Source organism: Chlamydotis macqueenii, chromosome 11 (genome assembly GCF_036417535.1).
Source record: "Chlamydotis macqueenii isolate bChlMac1 chromosome 11, bChlMac1.mat, whole genome shotgun sequence".
Taxonomy (NCBI): Eukaryota; Metazoa; Chordata; class Aves; order Otidiformes; family Otididae; genus Chlamydotis; species Chlamydotis macqueenii.
Genome location: NC_141566.1, coordinates 8392015 through 8416683, shown reverse-complemented (window position 1 = coordinate 8416683; position 24669 = coordinate 8392015). Strand labels below are relative to the sequence as shown.

Genomic DNA, 24669 nt, shown 5'->3' with positions numbered 1-24669 from the left:
TCTTGTTTGTGGCCTGAAAATCACAGAAGTATAGAGTAATTCAGGTTGGAAGGGATTTCAGGAGGTCTCTAGTTTGACTCCTTGCTCAAAACAGGATCAGACTCAGCTCCTGAAAGCTTGATTCAGTTGATTCTTAAAAAGCTCCGAGGGTGGAGACTGCAACCTCCCTGGGCCCTCTTTTTGCTGCCTGACTGCCCTTATGGTGTGAAAGTAGTTGGCTTTTTTTTTTTTTTCCTCCCTTAAATCAAGCTGGAATGTAGTTTTTCAGTTGTGTCTCGTCCTCTCATCACTCACCGCTTTGAGGAGTGAGGCTCTGTCTCCTCAGTAACTACCTGGAGCGTACTGGTGGGCAGCTGTGGGGTGCCACTGAAGCTGTCTTTTCAGGCTGAATGATTCCCAGCTCCCTCAGCCTCTCAGTATAGGGCAGGCACGCCGGGTCCTGGTCCCCTTGGTGGCCCTCTGCTGAACTTGCTGCAGTTTATCAAAGCCTGTCTTGTACTGGGGTCCAAAAGTGGACACTGTTCTAAATACTGTCTAATGGGTGTTCTAGAATGTAGAGTTTAGTTACTTGACCATAGTTTACTTATGGGAATCAGGAAAAGGTGGGTGGTTATAAATGTGCTTATTAGTATTTGGGTTTTTAAAGTGTGATTGGATTAGAAGCAAAATTTAGGTACCATTAAAAGAATTCTTCCACTTACATACTGATGAAATAACTTGCATTAATTTTAGTGAAAATGATGAATTAAAAAAAAATTCTGACCAATAACACCTTACCTTCGAGATGTATTTCTTCCACTTAATTAGCTCTGAATAAGTCTAACTTGCATCATTGAAGTGTTAGAAATGAAACAGAGTAGTTGGTTGTAATTCTATAATGAAATATTCTATAGAAATTGAAGTCGGTGAGTGAATTTGTTCTCACTGTAAAGTATGTTTAAATAAATCCATTCTCCAGGAGAGTTGGGCGAATTTTACGTGCAGTAAACTTGCATGCACAGAAACACGCACACAAAGGTCTGCTGCAGGAGCTGAAGTGGCCTCATGGGGTGGCAGTGTGGAGGGGAGGCAAGCTCTGTCCTGCTCTATTGGCAGGTTCTGCAAAGAGAAATTTTTCTGAGAATCTGAAAGGATCTCTGCTTATTCCTTTTAATTGGGAAAAAGTTATAGTCAGTGTCCTGGAGTCAGATGATTATTTCAGAGTTGTAACTCGCCTCGTGTAACGCTGCAGTTCAGCCAAAACTTAGTGTACATCCAGTAATGGAGGAGATAATATATAAAGCAAAGGAGGAAACAGAAGGCTTTTAAAACACTTCATACTGCTCCCTGTGTCATCAGCAGAAGTACGCTATGGTTTGAGGTAGCGTTGAAAGACACGAGGAACCTCTAAACTACCTTTTGTTCTTGTGAGCTTAGGCAGTAGGAGCGATGACGGCGTGAGCTGTGGCACCAAGGTGAGTGTCCAGGATCCTGGGTGGGCTCGTGTGACCTCTGCTGAAGCTTTGTCTTTCTGTGGCTTAGCTGGTGGAGAGTGTCTGCGGTTGCAAGATCAACAGCTAGCCTGGGTGTGCCTGTGTACCTGCTGCAGGCAAAATTTCCATTTAGCAGTGCAAATCTATTCAAGGTTGCTACATCTTTTAAAAGTCACTTTTCTAGGGCTTGTTTATGCCCTAGTTGGTGCAATCTTAATTTAAATTTATGTGAGCTCTAGTTAAAGCTATTTTCTTTGTTGACATAGAAAAACTGGGGCTGCTGTGCCTTTGTCTCTGTCTCACCCGGTATTTCTCACTTAAAATATGAACGGAAACCACTTAATATGGAAAATATTTTAAAACATGCTTCTGAGTAAATATACATTTTACCTTTATAAATATTAGATTATTAGAAAACTTAAGCTTCTATAAATTAACTAAAATAATCTGAACAGATATTGGATATTCACAAGTTAGCAATCTAGAAAAAGTTAAATCTACCTTCAGTTTTATAGTATGTGAGATAGGAAAGTATAGTATGTGAGATAGGAAGGAAAAACTGAAAAGATCTTCTCTTAATCTTTTAAATTTGATAGTAAAAACATTAGTCTGCAGTGTTGGAGTAGTTTTTCTGTGTAGGTTAGTTTGAAATAATAATTATTTAATGTTGATTGCTGATAGCTTTTCATTTAAATTATTGTCGTTGCACTAAAATTAGTTCAGGGCTCCTCTGTTTCAGGGTTTGCAGAAAGCTGAGACTGCTAGAGACCTCGAAAGGAAGTAATACCCTCCGTGTGACAGGGTCACACAGGCTCTGTGGCATTCAAAAGCATATTTCTTCGTTTTTCAACTTAATGTGGGTTCCTTTGTGTCCTGGAGAGATGTGGTTTTTCCACTGATGAGCTGTATCACTGAATGCTACAATAACTTCAAACACAATGTCAGGTTTCCTGTGTTTTCTTTGAGATATGGAAGACTTGGGTGCTGTAAGGAGGTAACAATTCTGTAGAACTTCAGGTCATAGTTTTCCATCTTTCTCCTGCACAGGCACATTTTTGTGTTGTTATAATAACTTCAAAATATTTTGGATCTTGCAGTTTAATCTGTTGCTGTTGCTTGTGCAGGGCTGTTGCAGTGTCCCTGCGAGGCCACTGTTGAACAGGAGCAAAGGCTGATGTGTCATGATGCAGAGGGAGCTGTGCAAATTTTTTTTAGTCTTGAGAGAGAAGAGAAAGTGCTTATTTAAGGCTACAATGTTTCATTTATGGAATAGAAACTAAGCTTGTGTGGTTTGTAATCCCCCCCCTCAAACAAACAAAAACTCCTCAAGATCACTGCACAGTGTCAGATCTGCTCCATGAAGGGCGTGTGACTGGTGAAAGGGAAGCGTAATTTGGTACGAAGTTACTGTCTGGAGTAACTTTGAGTATGAGCGTTTTCCCAGTGTTTGTAATGTCAGGAAATTATTAAGAAGATGAATCCTCTGTCATGCAATTCTGTCTTCAATCAATACCATTAAAAAAAAAAAAAAAATCCTTTTCCTTTAAACATATCAAGGCCGTTCAGACCAGAAGACTGGACACTCCCCCTTCTGGTGTGCTAACTGAAGTTTCGGTTTAGGAAATGGGGGATTGTTTTTAGACGTAGAAGTACTGTGGAACTCCTGCTTTTTCCTTCTCTCTTTTTTAAAAATTAAATTACTTGAAACACTTGAGTGTATTGGCATGCTTGTGATTTCAAGAGCTGTGCAATAATTCTGTAGTTTGTTCTTGTTTTCGTAAATGAATTTGCAATACAAATGCTCCAAGTAGGTTGCATTTCATAGTATGTATATCCTGTCACTTAAAGCAAGCACTCTTAATGTCTGTTGACTGAACTAATAACAGTATTCAAACAACTGAATTCCAAAATACAGCTTGAGTCAGAATATTCCTTATAATAAGAACCAATCCCAGAGCTAGTAGTGAATTTCTTGTTAGATTTGGATGCTTTTAAATAGTGACCTTCAATTACAAGGCATTGTGTAATTTTTTTAAAGTAATAGTAACTTGCAAAACATTCTTGGAAGCTCTTGATGTCTACCTGTGGACTTCTAAACCCTCAATCTCTCCTGTAGTCCAGGAGGAAGTTTAAGTCTCCAATTTGTGCTTTCTCATCAGACACCTGGTATGGCCTCGTCATCAACACCTAAATATAATTCAAACTCCTTGGAGAGTTCCTCAAGTAAAAGGGTGAGTGTAATTTTTTTTCATGTTTTTTACATCTGAGGTCCCGGAGATCATTATCTTCTTTATTTGGGTAGAAAATTGAGTATTTGAATGACTTTTTTCTTGAAAGTGTGTACTTATTTTTATTGCTAGAATTCTAATGCAGTTAACTGAGTTGATTTAAATAATTTTCAGAGTAGGTAGGTGAAATATTCTCTGTGTCATAAGTTATGAGAGCCTCCTTAAAATCAGTTCTAGTATACTCACTCTTATCCTTGCATTCTACATTGAAATGTTCTGTGGCATTCTTGAATTTTTTTGGCACTTTGATGCTGTAGAAAGATTCTGTACTGCAATTGATAAGCTATAACTAGTTATGTGTGACTGGCTCAGTTTTAAAATGTTCGTCTGAAGTGGGAAATACATTAAAGCAATCTAAATTGCATTGCTCTCTGCTTTTTGATGCTGCGTGGCTGAAGAAAATGTAACCTATGTGCAATAAAACAGAAACTAAGTTTTTATTTAACTTTTAAAACATTCAAAAACAAAGGTTGTTTTCTATTAACCGTTCTTGAGAACTGAAGGGAATGTCACGAATGAGTAATTATGTCTAATAGTTGTGAGTATACTGCTGAAGTGATTTTTGGTTGATCTGTTCTTCCAAGCCTAGCATATCTGGAAAACAAAATGCACAAAATTTTCAGAAAACTTACAGTATAGAAATTTAATTCCAATTTAATGCAAATATAGCTAACTATTCTTTTAGAAGGAGAAAGACTAAAACATCTTGTGTTTCAGATCTATTCAAGCTTTAGATATTTAATAGTTGCAGTTTAGGATGCTGGTGTGTGTTCGTGTTTTGATTCAGTCTGTCAATTTCTACTGTGGAAAAACCTGTTCTTTCCCATGCAGAAATTACATCTAAGATTTTTTTTTAATTCTAGAACTTGAAGGAATTGTAAGTAAAATGCCATGTGCTGTTGTTCTTCTCTTTATTTAGACTCTAAAAGATGGAACTAACTGGGAACAAAATGAAGAAATACCTCGTCTGCCAGGAGAGACTAGAGTTACAGGTATGAAGCTCTATAGCTGCCTAATGCAATGTATGTTTAGGAGTCTGGCATATACATGTGTCTTACTGGGTTGTTTCATAATTTGGACTGGTTTGGACTGTAAGTAGCTCATGCTAAAATATTATTAATTTTTTTAAGTAATTAAAAATTTGTGGTAGGGACTTTTTACGATTTATCACAAATAACTTTTAAAGACTTTAAAATCTTGTTTTCCACACATGGTAGATTCTCCAATACAAAGAAATTACAAGTCAACATGTGTCATAGTTGCATCTACGGACTAAGTAGCACATGTCTTATGATGAGAGCCCCTCCAAGCTTTCCAAAGTCAAGAGAATTCTACATGCCACCTACTATGTATTGATATCTTGTACAGTAGTTTGGAGCCTTAGCCCAAGCTGTGACTACCCTAAATACAGTCTTAGGCTTCCTTGACACAAGATGGCATGCATGGATGAGAATGCCACCGAAAGTGGTCTGTCTTATTTGTAAAGATTCTCCATCCTGCCCTGTCCGAGGATTTGTTAGGTGGATTTGCTCAGGTGAAACCAAAGTGGTGATTCAGAGGAAATTGTTATGTTTTTAATGAGCAAAGTTGTGGGGAAGGTATGAGGGAGAGGATGTGGGAGTAAGATGAATGTTTGATATGCTCCTTATAACGTTGTCCATGCTTAGGGGCAGCACGCTGGAAGGAGGGTGCTTGGTGTCGAAGGCAGATAAGTAGATTGGGCTGAAGAAATGAGTGGACAGGGAGAAACAGGTTGTTTGTAGTGCTTCACTTAAGTCTTTAATGGCATTGTTTCGGGTAAATCTTTTTTGAGTAGTATGTGTTAGTACTCCTTTTGTTACTGTCCTTGCTGAAACACTGCTGATGGCCCTGCTGTATTTGATTGCCTCAAATTGAAATGTAAAGTTTCTCCTCAGGATAGTGAGTTCCCTAAACACTTTACAACTTGAACTACATACTTTAATGTGGAATTGGTTACAGAGCACTGAAAGATGTAATGGTATGAACAGAAGAATGTATTTGTTCTGGGATAGTGAATAGGCTGGTTCAGTAGTCACAGAGAAGACTTACATCTACTTGTTCTATGTCCTGCCCTCTCCCATGTAGTGCCAAGGAAGGGAACACCACAAATGTAACTAGAGAAGGCTACTGAGATCTGCTGTTTTAATTTGATCAGGTTTAGTATGTGAAACTTCCACATTTTCTTAATAATTCAAGTGGAGAAAATCCAGATTTATTACTTTTAAAATTCATTTATCTCTCAGCGTGACTCTTAGGAGTGTAGCTGACTCTATTTTGGTGCTACTTAACTGATGCTGTCCTTAGCTTGATTTTTTTTTCTTTTCACAATCTTTAAGAAATGCTACATTTCTTACAGACAAGGATGTTATTTATATGTGTCCATTTAATGGCCCCGTTAAAGGAAGAGTGTACATCACAAACTACAGGCTGTACCTAAGAAGTGTGGAAAATGTGAGTAACATGCCGCAATTACTTCTGTGGGATGAGTTGGCTTTAAACTCCCTTCCCTTCAACCCCATTGCTTTTGATTTATTTTGTGACCAGTTCATTTGTTTTAGATTTGGCACACGCGTGCTTGTGAAATTGCATGGGAGGCTTTCTACTTGAAATGGCCTGTAATGTTTGTAATACCTGTATCTTAATTGTGTAATGACTAAATAGTAATTGCCTTTGTGCCACTGAGAAATCCATATAAAAATGGATTTGAAGTATAACTTTTATCTGTATAAAAGGTCTTTTAAAGTTAAATATGTTGTAAAAGTATGATTTTTTTTTTTTTTTTGCCTGGTAAAATTACAGTTTAATCACTTGACTGATACTTTTATATTTTGTCTATTGGAGCTTTTTTGATAGCTTTCCCTTTACACATATTCTGCAATAGAACAAGGGCAGCAACTAATGTTGTGCAATAATTCTTAAAATGGCTATCAGTAAACCAAGATTTTGATTGTCCTTACTGTTGGAAAAGAAAAATACTTTTGATCAATGGAACCTCACGTGAGTTGGAGGAGTAATAATGTCTTCAATAAGCAGCAACATGACAGAATAAAATGCACTTGTTTTCTGTTTCATAATGTGTTGTGTTTTTTTAATAAGATTTTAAGAGTGTTGAACTGAGTTCTTTCTGGTTGCAGCTAACTACTAGTAGTCTCTTTTTCATTTTGTTCTACTTTGCTCTGTGTGTCAATAAAGCAGACTTAGTAAGCAGAGGCAATCAGAAGGATGTAGCAGAAGGCATCTTTTAGGGTGCTGCCACCTTTTTTGCCCCGCATACTGTATTAGGCATCAAGTATTTTTGTTGCATGTTAAAGTGGATGATGTTCAAGGTTGTAGAGTGACTGTACAGACTTCATAACATGTTGGGAGGGGAGACTCAATCAAATGCAGAAACATAATTTGCTTCCTGTATGTATTTCACATCTGCTTTCTATTCTAGAATGCATAAGAATGTTTTACTTGGGTCTTCGTTTCAGATTAATCCTTTCCTTACTCAAACTTTCCTTGCAGGATCCAGTTGTGGTTTTGAATGTTCCATTGGGCGTAATTTCAAGGATTGAAAAAATGGGAGGAGCTTCAAGCAGAGGAGAGAACTCTTATGGATTAGATATAACCTGTAAAGTAAGACTTTCCAATAATTCAATAGGATATTAAATCTAGAGGTTTCTTTTCTCACTACTTACCTGATTATAGGAATAAAAAACCACACATTCCTCCCAGCTGAATTTAAAAAGAGTTTTTCAGAACTGGACAGAAAAGTACCTTTTGTATAGAGGGCTGTTTAACTGTCCTCTCTGCATGCGAGGAGAGGGATTGGTCTTCCTTTCCAAATCACTAATTGTCAAGGGGCTTTGCACAGTAGTCTTGTTTTATGGCATTATTTCGGCGTTCTTCATTATTTTATTTATTCTAAAAATATTTTTAATAATCCTAAAATCTTTGAAGAACACCTCAAACAGGGATTTTGTAAGCTGTAAAGACAGTGAAAAGCTTATGTAACAGCTATCTCTATTTTCTTAGTTTCAAAAAAAATGGTCATAAGGGAGTTCCTAGTGGATAATTCAGGATGCTTTAATTGACTCATTAATGGAGTATGTATACACACTTGATTCTTAGAAGTAATGTGTGGATTGCTTATTTTTGACGTCAGGGATGAGAAAATAGCTAGGGACAATGTAGTCTAGACAGATTATTGGCAAATTTTCTTTTTGAAAACAGAGTAACTCCCATCCTGCAAACATTCAGTAGTCCATGAGACGTTTTAGTGAATCAGATACAGTCATTTCTGGTGGCTTTGTGCCAAAGCAGCATTTGCACCACACAGAATGCAGTACTGCTTTATTTATACAATTCTCTTCTATTTTATGGGATAAGAAATAAATCTAAACACTCACAGCCGTTTGAGGTGTGTTGCAAGCAGATTCTAAATCATGTTTACTCTATAATATAGCATTTGTACATAAGATAGAAGTATCTTACTAATTTGGTTCTCTTAAAAGATAATGCCTTTGTTTTAGGATATGAGAAATTTACGGTTTGCCTTAAAACAAGAAGGGCACAGTAGAAGAGATATATTTGAAGTCCTCACAAAATATGCTTTTCCTCAGTCACATAACTTGGTAAGTTATATCATTTATACTATTGAGTCATCTTCATGCAGAATTCTTGCCAATTAACTTTAACTGTTTGATGTACTAATGGACTGCTTAAAAAGAATAACGTGCTAATGGCTGCTTAAAAGGAATAACCACAGAATCTGGTGTCAGTATAAACTAAAGAGAATGAATCTTTTTATTTTGTACATTTAGAACACTTACATCTATGTATTTGTAAAATTATGGATGCTATACGCTGTACTTCAGGTAAACTGGTAACAGGTAAACTGAGCACCTCTGATCCATGCAGATATCGTTGCTTAAAGACTGCAAGTTATCCTCCCTAATTAGGAAATACAGTAGCACATGCCTTACTTGATTTCCTCAAAATGTTAAACAATTGGGCAGTCTCCAAGGCGATGATAAATACGAATCACCGGGGGTTTTATTTCAGGAAAAGAAGACATGGGAAGATAACACTTGTGTTATTGATGAAACTGATGAAAAATATATCAGGCAGCTAATACAGTAATGAGTTTACACAGATTTATTTCAGGTAGAAAACTCATCTTATGGAAGGAATTGAGTGACAATGATGTCAACTAACATCTTCAGTATTTTTTCCAAAATCGGTGTACTGTGCTTGGTGGATCATTTTGACATCTCTTTTGTAAATGCTTTATTTTGTCTTCTGTAAAATTCAATTTACATTTTTATGGGGTGCTTTCACTTAGGATCATTGTATAAGAACTTTCTTCACAAAATGTTGGAGGCTTCTGCTATGTATTAAGAACTTTGTTCAGAGAACTGTTGAGTATATGAGGCTGTAGCAAGAATCTTATTTCCTTCTCTAAAGATGCATATCAATCAATGGGCTCTACTCCGTAAACATTTAACTCTAAAATTTTTTTTGCAGAAATTTAGCATTCTGTATGGAAACAGTCTGTGGAATGAAAGCATAAGGAAAAATAAATGCTTTTGCTTAAAATATTTTGTGGTGTTGATGAATAGGTCTTAAGAAATGAATCAGATTTCTACATTTGGGTAGATGTGAAGAGATGTACTCACAAAAAAAAAACCCTGTTGTAGGAGTGATGAATATATCTCTAACAACTGCTGGCATTTTATGCATCTTACAATAGAGAATGATTGAAAGCGTAACAGGATATACGGACTTCAGATAGGATTATGAAAGGATGATGGAAAAGAGAGAGAAAGCTGTGTGTAGAAATACCAAATTATAGAGAAGTTTAGGTCAAAAGGGGCATCTGGGCATCATCTGGTGCAGGCTTCTTTTGCAAGTAGGGCCTTAGATTAGGTTATCAGTTATCCAGGGCACAGTCAAGCCTCGTCTTGAATATTTCCTGCAAGGAGTATTCCATCATGTCTCTGGGAAATCTCATCCAATATTTAATTGTTCTCAGGGTGAAGAATTTCTCCCCCACCCCCTTACATTCAGGACTGGTGTGGACTTGCACGTAGTGTCTGTAGACAAATTAAGTTGGAGCTGACTTATCCTTGTGGGTTATTTTCTTTTATGGTGTCCAATCCACTACAGGGCTTGGAATGGCATGGTGATGAGGTGGGAACTTGTATTAGGTTTTGTCACCAAAAAAGACCCGGTGTTCCTGCCTAGTGATGGTAGTGAGTAATGCATGGAGTAGTACACTTCCTGCTTTATTTGTTGCATCTGTTGAACCTACTAAAGCTCATAATTAAACCTAGTAAACCTCATCATTACATGACCTGGCCCATTTTGAATGTAACTTGCCAATGAAAGTTATGCTCAATAATAAAAGGCTTGGTCAAGGCAGAGGTAATTTTGCCTTCAGATTCACTGAGGCACAAAACTTGGGAACATAGTGGCAATATGGAGAATGGCTTGTACCTTGTATCTCTTAGCTATGTCTGGAGCAGGGTATAACCATTAGAAACTATGATTACTTTGGAGTGAAATAAAGTGAGCCTGTTATTAAGTTGCACCTGTCCTCATTTTCTAATGTTACAATGTGGATGAGCCCTTAACTTTAAAATGAGCTAAGCAAGTGTGTGGTGTTTTTGGTGTGCTTTCACCATAATTCAGCAAGCAGTTTAAAAGGATCCTGTCAAAGGTGGGAGTTTCTGCCTGGTTGTTCGTTGCTGCCTTGATCATCCCTACATGAGTTTGAGGCTGCATGATGAATGAGATAGAGAACTGAAAGGGACTAAAGCCAAGCAAGGAGAAAAAAAGAAAAGCTTTACCCTGAGTCATTTCCTCAATCTTGTTAGCCCAGCGTGAGGATGAGGTCGGGACATCTATGGGTGGATGTGAATGAAGAGGAATGAGAGGACTGCCTCTTTCAGTGGCTGGTTTAGAACAAGGTTTCCCTGTCTGAATATGACAGTATATCTGGGCTGTGCACGGCTGCCTTCTCCTTTGAATGTATGGTAGCACTCTGACCATGCAGCCAGTTCTGTCAGGGAGATCTCTTATAAAGAACGTGCTGTGGCTTCACATGACAACTGTGAAGATGGCAGCCCTCTGCTAACTCAAATGCCGAGGTCTTGCTTTTCTCCGATCTTCTCCTTACCTTCCAGCCATGTGCTTCATTATTCCTCTTGTACCAAACTGACAGTTCTATAATCACCAAGTAAGCCAATGTAGCTCATTTATCCAGCACAAAATATTCTGTTTTCTGAGTTCGTTTTGTGCCAGGTTTGAGGAGACCTGGTTTGAAATCAGTATGCACAAGAACTAGTGCAAGAGAGCATGTGAATAGAACAAGGAGCAGGCAGCAGAGAAGAGAGACAGATGTCATATTTTTTAACAGTGTTAAACTATTAATTTTACTCGGGCCACCACTGCATCGTTGATCTTCAGCTGGTTCTGCAGCGCTGATGCTTGTGTAGCGCTACAGTGGAAAAAAGGCATCATCAGGACAATAAAGGTCTAAACCTTTTCTGGCCTGACTTTTATCTATATTTGTATATTTTATGTCAGACTTTTGTCTGAGTGTTTTTTTAAATCTGTAGTGGAACCATATCCTTAGAGCTGATCCTAAACAAGAACTTCTAGAGATGCCTTGCTTCTGTTTTCTTCATATTGTACCATTCTCAGACAAATGGATGGTAAATACAGCCCAAAACTGTGTGGAGTGTACTTATTGATTTCAAGATTTTTCTCCATCACCATCCCAACAGCAGTGTTTGAGAGCCTATAGTAAATCACAGGTTTGTTCCCAACTGTTTGTCAGTGTCTCAGCATTGCCCTGTGTGCTTACTTCCAGAAGCTAATTCTTGTCTCTCTCCAGTTTGAGCATAGATTGGGTTCAGATCTCCTTGAATCAATAACATAATGTGAAATCTGATAGCTTATCTGACTGGCAGCTTAGTTCACATGGCACAAACAACTACTATCCTTAATCCTGTGTTGCATTTGCAAACTTGTGCTGATTGAAAGAAAATAATTGCTGAAAGTGTTTTTAAAGTGTAATTAAAACCCCAAAACAAAAAACCAAACCCTCCAAAGTTGTTTGAAATAACCCTACAAAAGATGAGATATATTTAGTCTCTGTAGTCTAGTTTCTGCACAGCAGCTGCTTCACTTCCTGATTTTTATCTTGAAAATACACATCATCATTTTTATAATCTTATTTGCCACCATAATACCTGCATGATATGTATTTATTTCTAACCATGATAGCTCTGTGGGAATGCCAGTTTTTCATGCAACACCCTGCTGTCATGCTGGTCATGCCATCTGACTTTGGCCTTTCCTATTCCTGATGTAGCTAGTTATCTTGGTAATTTAAAATATCTGAGAGTCAAATCATGCCAGTGTTGCTATTGGATCTACAAAGACAATTTTAGATGGCAGTGAGACCTGGCAGAGGTGCCTGTCTGATGGAGAACTTGATTTTGCAAAAAACATCTTGAGGCTTCATTCTGAAAGACTTATGTCAGCCTCAGTGCAGTAGTGGTGTAAGGTTACACTATTTGCAAATGATCAGAAGTTAATTGTGTAAATACAGTATCTGATCTTAGTTTTTAGATGAACAGGTAAGACATAACTGACTGAGTTGTAGTAATAAGGCAAGGATAATGATATCTTCGTTTTTAAATGTACTGAAAACCTGACAGCCTTTTCACTGAGTAAAAGCTTAGTGATTTATAATCTATGAAAATCATAAATTTCTAAGTTAGAAATAGAAAAAACAATTTACTTTCTTTGCATGTGTGTAACACCTTCTTGTTCTAGTTTTGCTGCTTTCTTCTTTTGTAAAGTGTAAAGACTGGTCATATGTTTACTAAATTGTACAAGAGCGTATAACACATATACAAGTAGAACATGTGTTTATATAATATGATTCCATAAGCAGAGTGAATATGTAACTATTTGTAAATAGATTGCTTGCCAAAGTGTGTTGTCAGATTGCAGCTGCTCTCTCCTTCATCTCGCAGAACTACATTGTATTGTGAGGAACCGGTGTATCACGTATTATTTTTGTGTGCAAAGTGGTAGTAATAAATTGAATATTGAAAGCAAGCACTTAGGGGGACTGAAAAAGAGGCTGTGTGTGTTGCAGCTGTGAGTTAGCACCTGCAAGGAAGTAAACAATTATTTGCACGGGGAAGCATAAAAAGTAACTTACCAAAAATGTTACAAGATTTGAAAGCCTTTAATAAAGTGAAGTAGTAACCTTCTACTTCAAGTGAAGTAGTAGTCTTCTGCTTTTGGACTACAGATCTGCAATAAAATCCTACATCCGTTTTATGCAAAGAGGCTTTAATTTGCTTTTGCAAAAGTCTTAACTGATGTAGCATAAGTCTTACTTGTTTTTACCAACTACAGGTATTGATAAGTCACAAGTCTTGCACTCTGTAAGTTTTCTGAGTAGTGATTTACTATACTTTTTTATTTCTTACCTCTTTACTGCTTTCCTTAATTTCTTCTTTCCAGTTCCCGTGTCAACTGAAAAGAATTTGAAACTGATGTTTAAGTAGTTGATAGACTAATAGGAATTGATGGGCTTCCATCAGACATGCAGCACTAATCTCCATCAAACTTAGAACAGATGTGGTCAGTACATTGGAAATAATTGCAAACTATCCCACTTTGAACCCAAGATATGAGATAAAACCAGTAGTCACTATAACTTAAGGTAAATCTATGCTTTATTCAAGTGGCTTTTGGCTAGCTGGTCTCAGTGCTGAGAGGAGAGAGGCCAGCTCAGGTGGATTTATTGAGCAGGTAGTCTACCTGAAACTTGTACTGTTGCTCACACTTAGTATCCAACTAGACTAATCTAGAGTTGGCTCAGGTATACCTCTACAAACCACAGTTGTACTTTCTGATTATATGTCCATGATTTAAAAAAGCCTGTTTATAATCTAAAAAAAACCCCAGAGAACACACTTGTATTTTACTGCAATACTGTTCTGAACCCGAATGTCTCTTGTGTGTAGGTTTTGAGTTTTTTTATTAAAATTTCCAACCACGTTTGTGGAATTTTGACATGTCTAATGAAGCTGCAGTTGATTTAATTCCTGAGAAAATAGGCTGAGTGCAATAGAGCCTGTGTAGACGAGGGGATTAAGGATGAGAGAAGGGAAGGAAATTTTGAGTGGAGGGAAGAATGAAATGGGTGGAGGTTAGGGTTGGCGGCTCAGGGTACCTAAAGTATTGTTTAGGGAGAGGGAGGGTTTTGCAGGAGTGTACCATAGATGTGGAGGGAAGGAAAGATGTGTGAAGAAGGTATGTGACGGAATTGGTCAACTTTTTATTATACTCTCGTATTTGAACGGCTTGCCTGAGTGCATAATGACACAGAGAGGTTGGCAGGGCTTTTCTGCTTTGTGGAGTCATCCAATTTCTATAACTGCCCATGTAGTTTGCTTCTCTGACCTTCCTCTGCCCTCCGAACCCTGAAGGACCCAGCTGGTCCGTGCTAAATGCCCGTGGGCAGTGAAGTGACTTCCCTGTTTTCTCCCTGACACAAGAAGTGTGTGTGTTTGTGAGGGGCACTAATATTGAAGGAACCTGTATCCAAAAAAAGCTAACCCATTATTTTTACTAAGATAGCAGCTCTAAAATATTACATCAAGGAATATGAGAACCTGTGCAGAATATATTGTAAATGGCATAATTTCTTCTTCCCATAATGTTTCTGTCCCATTTGCCTGCTTGCTGTAGAATTGCATTCAGATTATGTGCACTGTAATGTGAAAGTTTCAGCAGTGTCAAGTTAATCAAGACACATAAATACAAACACGCTGCATTTAATCTGTAAGCTTGGGTTATTTAGGAGAAAGGTGGAAATATGTTGGTTGTTAGTGCAGGTGTGAAGCTTACCTGAAGTACAACAAACTTCTGGGATCTAGATATGTATTTATCATATTGATTTATTCACTATAATGGGGTTTGTCAATTTGGTGCATCAGAATAATAAAAGGTCTGATTCAATGAAAAATATTATTCAATAGAAATTATTTCACACTGCTCATTGTCACATTTTGTTTCTAATAAAAATAATGTACAGATGTGTGCTAAAAATGGCTTTTACTAATGCAAGTAAGAAATACAATTGTATCCAAGTATATGTTTGCTTAAGTATATCATTCTTAGTATTAAAATGGTTATCAATGTGGGTTGCTTGTTACACTGAAATTAAACTGTAGTTTGAAATTAAATAGAACTGTATGAAATAAGTAAAAATGTATGCAGAGTTTTAAATACACATTCCTCTGCTCTGACTTTCCTGCTGTGTCATGTTGGAATACATACAGGGATACATATTTTACTTTCATCTAGCGAGCTGCTTAAGTGGATGTGAATGTTCAAAAATCTTCTCTTGAGAAATTAATTTAAAATGTATATTTTGGAATAGAACCGTGCTATGATTGTCAGAGTGGAAAGAGAAGCACTTTTAGTCTTTGGCTCTATATATTGCTTTGTATATTTTTGTTGTGGGAGACAGCCGTCAGGTAGGGTGGGGGTGTTGCTGTATTTCAAACTCTAGCATTTAGCCTGGACTAAAGTTCAGGCTGTCTTCACAGAATATTTCCAGTGTTGAAGTATTAAGTCTTAAGTCAAAGGCCATTGGGGGTGGTGGGGGCGGAACTGAGATCTTTAATGCCTTCTGTACAATGAGTAAGACTTTCTGTAGTAACGAGATTAACTGTGCAGTTTGTACACAATGTGCACATATAAATGCGTGTATATAAATTTTTAGTCAGCTTTTGCAGAAGAAAAATAATTTTTAGTTTTCAGGTTTTTAGATCGTTCATTTTTAAATACTGTTCATCTTGGAGTATACTTCAAGAGTTTCCTCTGAATTGCTCATATAAAAATCTAAGTCCAAACTTTGCTCCATACACCTTTGCATCATTGTGGTGTTCTGTTATTTCAGATTTTTGCTGGTTGATCTGTGCTACTAATGATTTTTTTTTTTTTTTTTTTCTTGAGCAACATAAGAAGAATTTGCACTACCTGGCATGTCAACAGAACTGATGAAGCTTAATTGTCAAGTTTAATAGCCTAATTGTGGGTTGTGTGACTGAAAGGTTTTGTAGCAGATGTGGTAAAGCTGCTGTAGCCAAGCCTTTTAAATGAAACATGTTGTACATAGTAGGACATTCCTTCCTTCAGAAAGTATTCTGTCCATCTCCTCAAGCATAGTAAAAGTAACCCTAGTTTTTAAAAGTTGAAAACAAAATACACTTTTTCCATCAGATTTCTTGCCGATTATTTTGTGGGTGACATAAGCAGCATAGCTGCTATTTGTTTATTTCTAGTTTGGAGCAGCATCTTTATTTTTTTATCCGTAAAATCTTCTATGTAACAGCTATCACAGTACAGTGTAATAAACTTACGTATTTTACTTATCAGGGCTTAAGCTCAGTAATTTTTAGGTTCTCAACAGGAAACTTGCAGTAAGTAGCAACTTAAATAACATATTCCTGCCTTTGAGATATCTTTTAAGTGATCTGCTAGGATTCCAGTGTTTCTGTTTCCTACTGTTGTAAGATTCCCCTTTGTCTCTGGTTCCTTGGTGAATTCTTAGCATAGTTGCTCTTTGGGATGTAGCAAATTCCTATAGGGAGGAGGGGATGGTTCTTGTGTGTAGCTATTTATTTATATTTTATATTTATATTTTATATTTAATTTAATTTTATTAATATATAATAATATTAATCTATTTAATTTATATTTAATTAATTTAACTTAATATATTTTATTTTTATATTTATTTATATTTTATTTATAGTTCAGCAGATCGGTTGCGTCTACTGCTTTGGATAGTGATATTCCTGTCGTGCCGTATTTCTGGTTAAAACAAACAACCTTTTTGAGTTTTTCCGGCTTAACTTCTGGTATTTGCATCTACTTCTAATTGAATGGGTTTTTTTTTCTGATACAGTTGATGTCCACCTCTTTCTTTTTCCTTTCTTCATCTCTCCCTCCATCCCACTTGATAGCAGGTTGCTTAGTGGAAAGAATTCATAATGTTTTCTTATGCTGAAGGCATACTCCTTTAAAAATGAAGACATTCAGAAAACAGAACTTGAAAATGTATTGTTTTTGCGATTGCAAATTTAAATTGCAAATTCTTAAAATTTAGCAACGAAGGTACTTGCTCTAAAATACTGATATAATTTAAAATTCCAGTTTCTAAAACTAGTAGGATGAAGTATCTTGTGTAAGCAGTAACGTAGTTTTGAAATATTTGTGGATTTGAAATACATGAGGAAAAAAACTCTTTTTGGAGGGATTTAGTTCTGTGTTTTGATTAGAACTGTTCACTGTTTAAACCTTTGTAACGTATTAGGCTGAACAGAGTCCCCTTGAGCCATAAGGGTCTGCCTTCTTAAGACAGACCTAAAGAAAGCTCCATCTGGGCCTGTGCTGCACTTCCCAAGCATTGCCTTACCTCTGTAGATGTAATAACGGCACTTTAGAAACATGATTTCTTTTCTTTCTTGACAGATTTTCTGCATTTCTGCTTAGTTCAGGTCTACACCTGTGAAAATGATGCAGATTCGGGGTGTTCAGTTTAGCATTCCATTTCTTCTTTTAATGTCTTTGAACAGCTAGGAGACTTTCAGCTTTTTTTTTGTTACAAATGAGCTGTGATGAGCTCTTGAATGCTTTCTGCTCTGACTGCTGTTGCTCAGTTAGCTCAGGACAACACATTCTCTTCTGGGTTTTCTTTTCTTTGAAACAACTTGGTTTCATGCTTCAGTTGGCATCTGAAGAATTCATAAGCCACCGAAATAAATTTTCTCAATGAAGGAGATTCTTAAAATAAACATTACTTTTGCTTTCATCATAAACTGTAAAAACAAGCCAAGGAAAAAAGGGGCTGGTTAGGTAATACAGCCCACTTGGAATCGGTTGAAAGGAGAAGGAAGCTAAACGATCTGAGGAGGTTGTCAGAATCCTGGGTGAGGATGCCGTGTCGGATAAATGAGTCTTGAGAGTCAGCAACAAAGCAAGAGAAAAGTAGATGATGTAACCTGCGAACAACATATTTTGTTTCATTTTCAATGGCAGCTTTGTAATTTTAACGCAGTTTTACAGAAAGCTGCATTTCTGTTAGTAAGGATCAATTGGCGAGGGGGTGCAGGAAGAAGGCTGCTTCCTAATGGCAATGAACAGCAATTAAAACCTTTTTGCACTTTCAATTTAGCGTCTAATATTTTATGTAGTAATTGCAGCTGTACCTATTTGAGAAACTTTTGTGAGAAGATGGTAGTTTATTTGGTGAGGATGTGTGCAATACAGGAAACAAACTGATATAAACTATTTTAAAACATTTCAACCTCTTGACAGTAAAAAGAAAAATTAAACAGTTTAAGCTTTGTAATTTTTATTTTGTCATTTCTTGCTTTAACTATTGTCACACTTTCATTATTTCATTAGCAGATCTGTATTGTTACTTCTTGCTCTTTGTTCTACAGTCCTATAAATTACCAGATTTAAATGGAGAGAATGAGGCTGAGATGGAAAAGTCAGTCCTGTTTTGTAGCAGGCATTAGGATATAACTGATGATGAGCCCTCCTATTTGCCACTTTCAGTCAGTTTGATTTAATGAGCTTTTTTTACATCCTACAGCTTTTTTTTGCATTTGTAAATGAAGAAAAATTTTCTGAAAATGGATGGATGGTGTACAATCCAATGTCTGAGTACAGGAGACAAGTGAGTTAAAAGTTACATTTGCCTGGTGCTTTCGTATCTGACAACTTCTGTAGATGAATTATTGATTGTACATTTCTCTTATCAACTCTTTTGTGGGGGGAGCTAAGAGTGGGAGGAGATGGAAATACAACTTGAAAAAAAAGTAAAGAAAATAAACGAACACTGGAATCTTTAAAAAAAAAAAAAGTAGAATATCACAAGAAGGTAGTCCTTGCTCTTTGAAGGACATTATGACACCTCTCACAATGTGCCACTGTTAAGTGAGCAGGGGGCGGGGAGAATGTGCTCAATATGTAACTACAGTGTCCTAAATAGAGATTTGATTTGGTCTCTTATTTGGTCTACTTCTTCCTGAAGTGCTTATTTTAGAAACAATGTTGCTTTACGGAAGCTATTTATATGTCTATCAGTATTCTGCCTTGCTCTTTAGGTGATTTGGGGAAAAATGTAAATGCAAGAGGATGATATATTTAATTTTAAAATCTCTTTTAGGCAATTTATTTTTGCTTTAAATGATTTTTTTTTTTAATTAAATAGCAAACAATAAGAACTTCCTTAGATTTTTTTTTTTCCACCTTCCATAGCTTTTTGGTTCAAGGTTTAGAGGTCTAAGACCAAAAAAAAAGTAACCTACAAACACCCACACAAACCCCACTGTGCATGTGTGGAGAGCTTATCAGTCTTTCTCAGTTTCCTGTCTGCTGTTTGTGAAATGCCTTACTGAGCAGACTGCAACTAAAAGTTGTTTCTCAATAAGAAAGCTACCCTGCATCTTAATTTTAACCTGAAGGTAGTTTCAGGCTACAAGAAAGGTTGAGATGAGACTTCCTCCTCTTGTCTTTTCGGGACCTTAGTCTCTTCTCATCAGGCAAAATGGAAAGGTAGAGCTTTGAGGGAGGCGAGAAGGCAATTTTCTTTCCTCAGTCCCACAGTTAAAGAAATACATCTACTAGTTTTAATCATTATTTTGAAGCTTGTTATAAGAATAGAATTGTGTTTGTAAGTATACGAGATAGCTACACAGCTGCTTAAGGCTGTGAATCCATCAGCAATGAGCTATTTTGTGTGGCCTTGTAATCTTTTTTTTCTTCTATTGTTTTGAAACACTACTGTAGTTAGGTTAAATTGGTAGGTTATTGCCACCATGTGGCCGTAATGTCATGTAAAATTCAAGAGCAGAATTATTATTTGTACAGCCAAAAATACATTGAAAAACTTTGTTTTACATTTTAGGGACTGCCTAATGAACGGTGGCGAGTAACTTTTATCAATGAACATTACGGGCTGTGTGACACATATCCATCGCTGTTAGTAGTGCCATATAATGCAACAGATGATGATCTCAAGAAAGTTGCTGCCTTTAGGTCCCGAAATAGAATCCCGGTGAGTATTATGTGCTGAAAGTCACCTTAGAGTGTAGCTAGTTTTAAGTATGCAGCCAAAAGACTTTTTGCTGAACACAACACAGAAGATGCTTTTTTTGGAAATGGTCACAGCAAAATAGTTTTGATTGGCTGGCGGTTTTTACTGCTTGAAACTAGTGTCTTGGCCAAGCCACGCTTCCGTTTTTCCCCCACAACAAACACCCATTCCAACTTTGTTGGTTTTAACTTGACTTTTCTAGTAACAACTGCCAGCATTGCAAATTCACTTTTCTTAGTGAAGTGTGAGCCTCAGGCTGCCATTTGTACTGGTTTGACTGTTGTTGAATGCGCATAAAAAGTTATAGCAAATGTCATCCTTCTGTAAGCAAACCACATGACATTTAAACATATTTCCAATGGTCAGTCCTAAAATAAGACCTCATGCATAGTCTCTGTGGTGAATTCTTGGGTTTTTTAGTCCTTTAAATTGGGCTGCGGAATTTAAGATAAAACCATTTGACTTTTTGGGTGTATTTCTGTAACTAAAATTCTTCGAGTTAAGAGAATATTTATGTATCAGGTCTTTACAACACTACAGAAAATATTAACTTCTATCACAATACAATCTATTTTAACTAATATTTCAATATTACAAACTCAGAAGAGGTGCTAGATTCTTAGCCAGTATCAGAAAGCTGCTTTCAGTCTCAGTTAATTTCAAACAGATGCGAAACTCAATATGATACATATTTATTAGATATGATATTTACTGACAGGCTAGGCCTATAATTATAAATTTACTATACCCACACACTTATGTGTATAATATATAGCATGTATAATATATATCTGTTAAATGTATAGTGTGTGCATATAGTTCTTATAACCTAGCTGTATCTTCTCTGTCATCTGAAAATTCATGACTGGGCTTTTGTATGCCTGTACAGTGAGAGTCATTTCCTTCATAACAGTAATTTTATTCTTGTCAGGAAATAACCCGTCATACTCACCCACACACACACTGACAGGTCTCCTTTCTAGATAAGCGAGTAAGGGTTGCATTTCAGAAGTGAATCTAAAGATTTTTTTTAAGTCTGATGTTCTTTTACTCCATAACCCACAACTTTCAGACTGGGTGAGAATACTGTTTCTTAATATTCTTCAACGCTGAAGTTGGAGGTTTTTGCCTGCTTCTTGGGGTCTTATCTTTAATCTCTTGCACTGCAATCTGTTCCCTGGGCAGCTCACTATCTCTTGTTTGTGCTAAGTCCTCTCTGGCTCAGAAGAATAACAAAGGCAGCATGCACTCTGCTCCAGTGCCTCCTCTTTGTAAAGAGGGCTGAGGAACAAAATGTGCTTTAAAGAGAAGGGGAAACATTCGAGATACTGCAGAAAGGTTCAACTTTCCTTCCTTATTCTAAATAAAGGGAAAAGTTGTTCTTGTAGAATTGGAGCATCTTAGTCACAGTTTCTACAATGAGTTCATTCTTATGAATTTTTTCTTAGTTTTAGCAGGCATTGCTATGTTTGTTTCCAGTTTGCTTTTCAGAATTATTTGTGCAACTGAAGACTTGTAGGAAAATATTAAAATACACTGGGTTAGATAGGTTAGTATAACTTCAATACGAGTTAAAAGAATTCATCCTCTTACATGTTTAAAGATTATTATTATTATTAAATTTTATGAGACTAAAGTGGAAGCAGTTGAGATGTCTGGGGATTATCTTTTGAGAAAATAAAATTAAAAGTGTTAATTTTCATATTACCTATTTTAAAGAATGTAACTTTAAAATTTAAGTTATAATTTTTAATAACATGTATTTCTTCTAATGTTTTTTTGCCATGTGAGTAGGTTCTGTCATGGTTTCACCCAGAGACTCAAGCTGTTATTATGCGATGCAGTCAACCCCTTGTTGGAATGAGTGGCAAGCGGAATAAAGATGATGAAAGATATCTTGATATCATCAGGGAGGCTAATGGGCAGATCTCAAAACTGACCATCTATGATGCTAGGCCCAATGTCAATGCAGTTGCAAACAAGGTAAACAGATGCTTAATAATTTGTGAAAGGGAGTGGGGAGGAGATTTGGTTTGAAGTTTTCTCTGAGGAGGTTTGTGGGAGCAGTAGTAATCTTAATGTAGATAAATTTATGTAATCAAATATATATCTACATAATCGAATACTGAGGCCAAAAGCAATGAAAGGACATGAGTGCCTAAAGTAGATTGTAAACAGAGTTTTAGGACCATGTGTGGATTTCCAGACACGCTTTACCCTGTCTGATATCAGGCAAGCATGGATCTTAGCATGAGACTGAAATGAGACTACACTCTGTGCTGTGTGGTAGATGTAGGCTGAGCTGTAGAGCATGTCCTCTGTTGGAATGACATGCTGCCTCTGGGCAAGCCACCGCTCTGCTTCGTATCCCCTGGGAAAATTCTGTCCTGGAAAGGCTGTGTGCGTAAAGCCAAGCCCAGTGATAGGTGTCCTTTGTTTGGTTCTTCCTAACCATTACATGAACCACTTCAGACCTATCCATCAAATAAAGAGAAAGTGATGAATAAGTTAATTTGGGGGTTTGCACTTTAAACAGCAGTATGAGTATGATCTTGGATACCTAGATACCTGTTCTTCCCTAGGTGCCTGTAATTGGTAAGCGGAGTAACAGAAGTAGTGTTTCCATCTGACAAAGTGACCATTTCTTTGCTAATCTGCGGTCAAAACCTAAATGAGATCAGAATCATAGAACAACACAGATTGGAAGGGACTTCAAAAGATCATCTGGTCATCAACCTTTCAGGAAGAAAAGGTGTCCCTGTGCCTTAATTTCCCCTCTGCCCCCTCTCAACTCTGGTGAGGACCAGATTGTTCAGGCATACTCACATGCTAGTCCCAGCGTGTCAGTGTTGTATTTGGCGTAGAGGACAGCAGACATGGATGCGCTCCGTGTTTATATGAAAAGCCTAGTTAGGGAGAGGCGGTGAAGGACGTAAGTTTAATGCTTTCTTCATATGAGAATGTACCAACTTCACTCCGTTCATGTCTAGGATAGTCCCTTACCCACTGAACTTCAAGCACAAATTAAGTGGACATGCTCTTCAGTACTTACTGGTGAAGCTGTGTGTCTGCATAGCAAAGAGCATGAGACACAAGCTCAAGAGGGTTTGAGATCTTAGTGAAATGGTGAGTGTGCTTATCTGGGAGAGAAGGAATTCTAGCTTCTGAATAGTTTTTTGGCACAACATGAACACTAATTTAGTAGAACAACTCCTCTTCAATGTTTGTGCTGAAAGGAATATGAAATGGTAAAAGTTGTTTGCCTCTAGGAGGTTTATATGGAACAAATGTTAAGTTGCTTCAGAATGAATTCAAGAGGGACAATAATGTTAATGTTTTGCTCTGTGCAACTTGAACGCATGCATCTCTACCTTTACAGCCCTCTTCTCTATAATAGAGAATATAATTTATTAAGCAAGAAAAAAGGCCTTTTTTTTTTAGTATAGCACACGTTCTTTCAGAGACTCTATCCTAGGGACTGTTTGGCTAGGCTTTAATCTGATGGTTTATATTTTGAGTCTGCCTCAATTGCTTGCATTTTACTCTACAGATTGTACTATCCTCTGCACACTGAATTCTTATGGGTGAACAAAACATGTAATCCTTCTGTTTGCTTTGTGGAAGGAATGTCAATTCTTACATTAACTTAAATTTTTTCCCAGTTGTTGGACAAACTCAAATTTTTACCCCTTTTATTTCAAAGAGGTATTATGGCCAGACTCTATCCACACACTGAAGTATGAAGCACAGTTTTCAGCTTTTTAAAATGGCCTATGTATTTCACCCATGTGTTTTAATTAACTCCTGATATGTCTAAATATGAAATACTCAATCGGAGCAGTAAAAGCAGTAGGGTGCATTTTTGGGTCTGAGGGACATACAGAGTGCAAGCCAGTGTTGATGAGCACTGAAAAAAGTTTTCTTGAACAGCTGTGAAGATTAGTATAAGCAAAACCCTGGGCTATGCTACTCATGCATTCCTGTGTTCTTTGTACATAGGTCAAGACCACACAGTCAGTAGGAGCTGCAGCAGCCCTGATGCTAAAATTACAATCATTCCTCACCAGGACTTCATAATACTCAAAGGAAAGAGAAAAATACAATCATTACTTCTTTTAGTGCAGAGCCTGACAGCTCTGAGAATACCCCCACATCTGAGGAAGGAGATAGAGAGCAAAGAGTAGAGATACTGTGCTGCTATACAGAAATGTAGGTGGTGCTAATGGAGAAAGACATCCTGTAGGGTGTTGTCTGATGTGTAGTTGATGGCTGTAATGGCTTATAAAGGCAAAACTTATGTATCGTAATTCATGGCTTGGCATGTTTTTGCTGTCTGCAGGAAATGCTGTGATTTTGCAGCTATCTTCAGAAAACCTCATCAGTGGCATTGTGTCCTAAAATACATGTGGTTTTTCCACTTCCTTCTGTGACCAGGCACATCCTCTGCTGTCGTGGTGATTAAATGCTTTGGGAGAGCAGCAGTAGAATAGACTTTCTACTTCTCTTTAATTTCTTAACTATCTAAATACTAAGGATAGTAAAGATAATGCTAAATTTTATTGCTGAAGACTAAATGCTTCGTCTTCAGCAATAAAATTTAATGTTAGAAAAGTTAGTTTAAGGAAAACTTTAATGTTATTACTAATTTACTTCTTAGACACAGAATCTAAGATTCTTGAACTTAATTCTTGAATGA

The 24669-nt window shown here is 37.0% G+C and overlaps 1 protein-coding gene across 3 annotated transcripts in view; it reads left to right on the top strand.

Annotated features, from left to right (window-relative positions):
- The window catches only part of MTM1 (myotubularin 1), a 46062-nt gene that overhangs the window by 8425 nt on the left and 12968 nt on the right, over positions 1–24669 (top strand). For all 3 annotated transcript variants that reach the window (XM_086756618.1, XM_086756616.1, XM_086756617.1), the window contains exons 3-10: positions 3632–3703; positions 4680–4752; positions 6138–6232; positions 7289–7399; positions 8296–8397; positions 18468–18551; positions 19785–19934; positions 21768–21956. In XM_086756618.1, the coding sequence (XP_086612744.1) occupies positions 3641–3703; positions 4680–4752; positions 6138–6232; positions 7289–7399; positions 8296–8397; positions 18468–18551; positions 19785–19934; positions 21768–21956 (867 nt within the window). In that variant the 5' untranslated portion in view covers positions 3632–3640. The remainder of the gene's footprint in view (positions 1–3631; positions 3704–4679; positions 4753–6137; positions 6233–7288; positions 7400–8295; positions 8398–18467; positions 18552–19784; positions 19935–21767; positions 21957–24669) is intronic.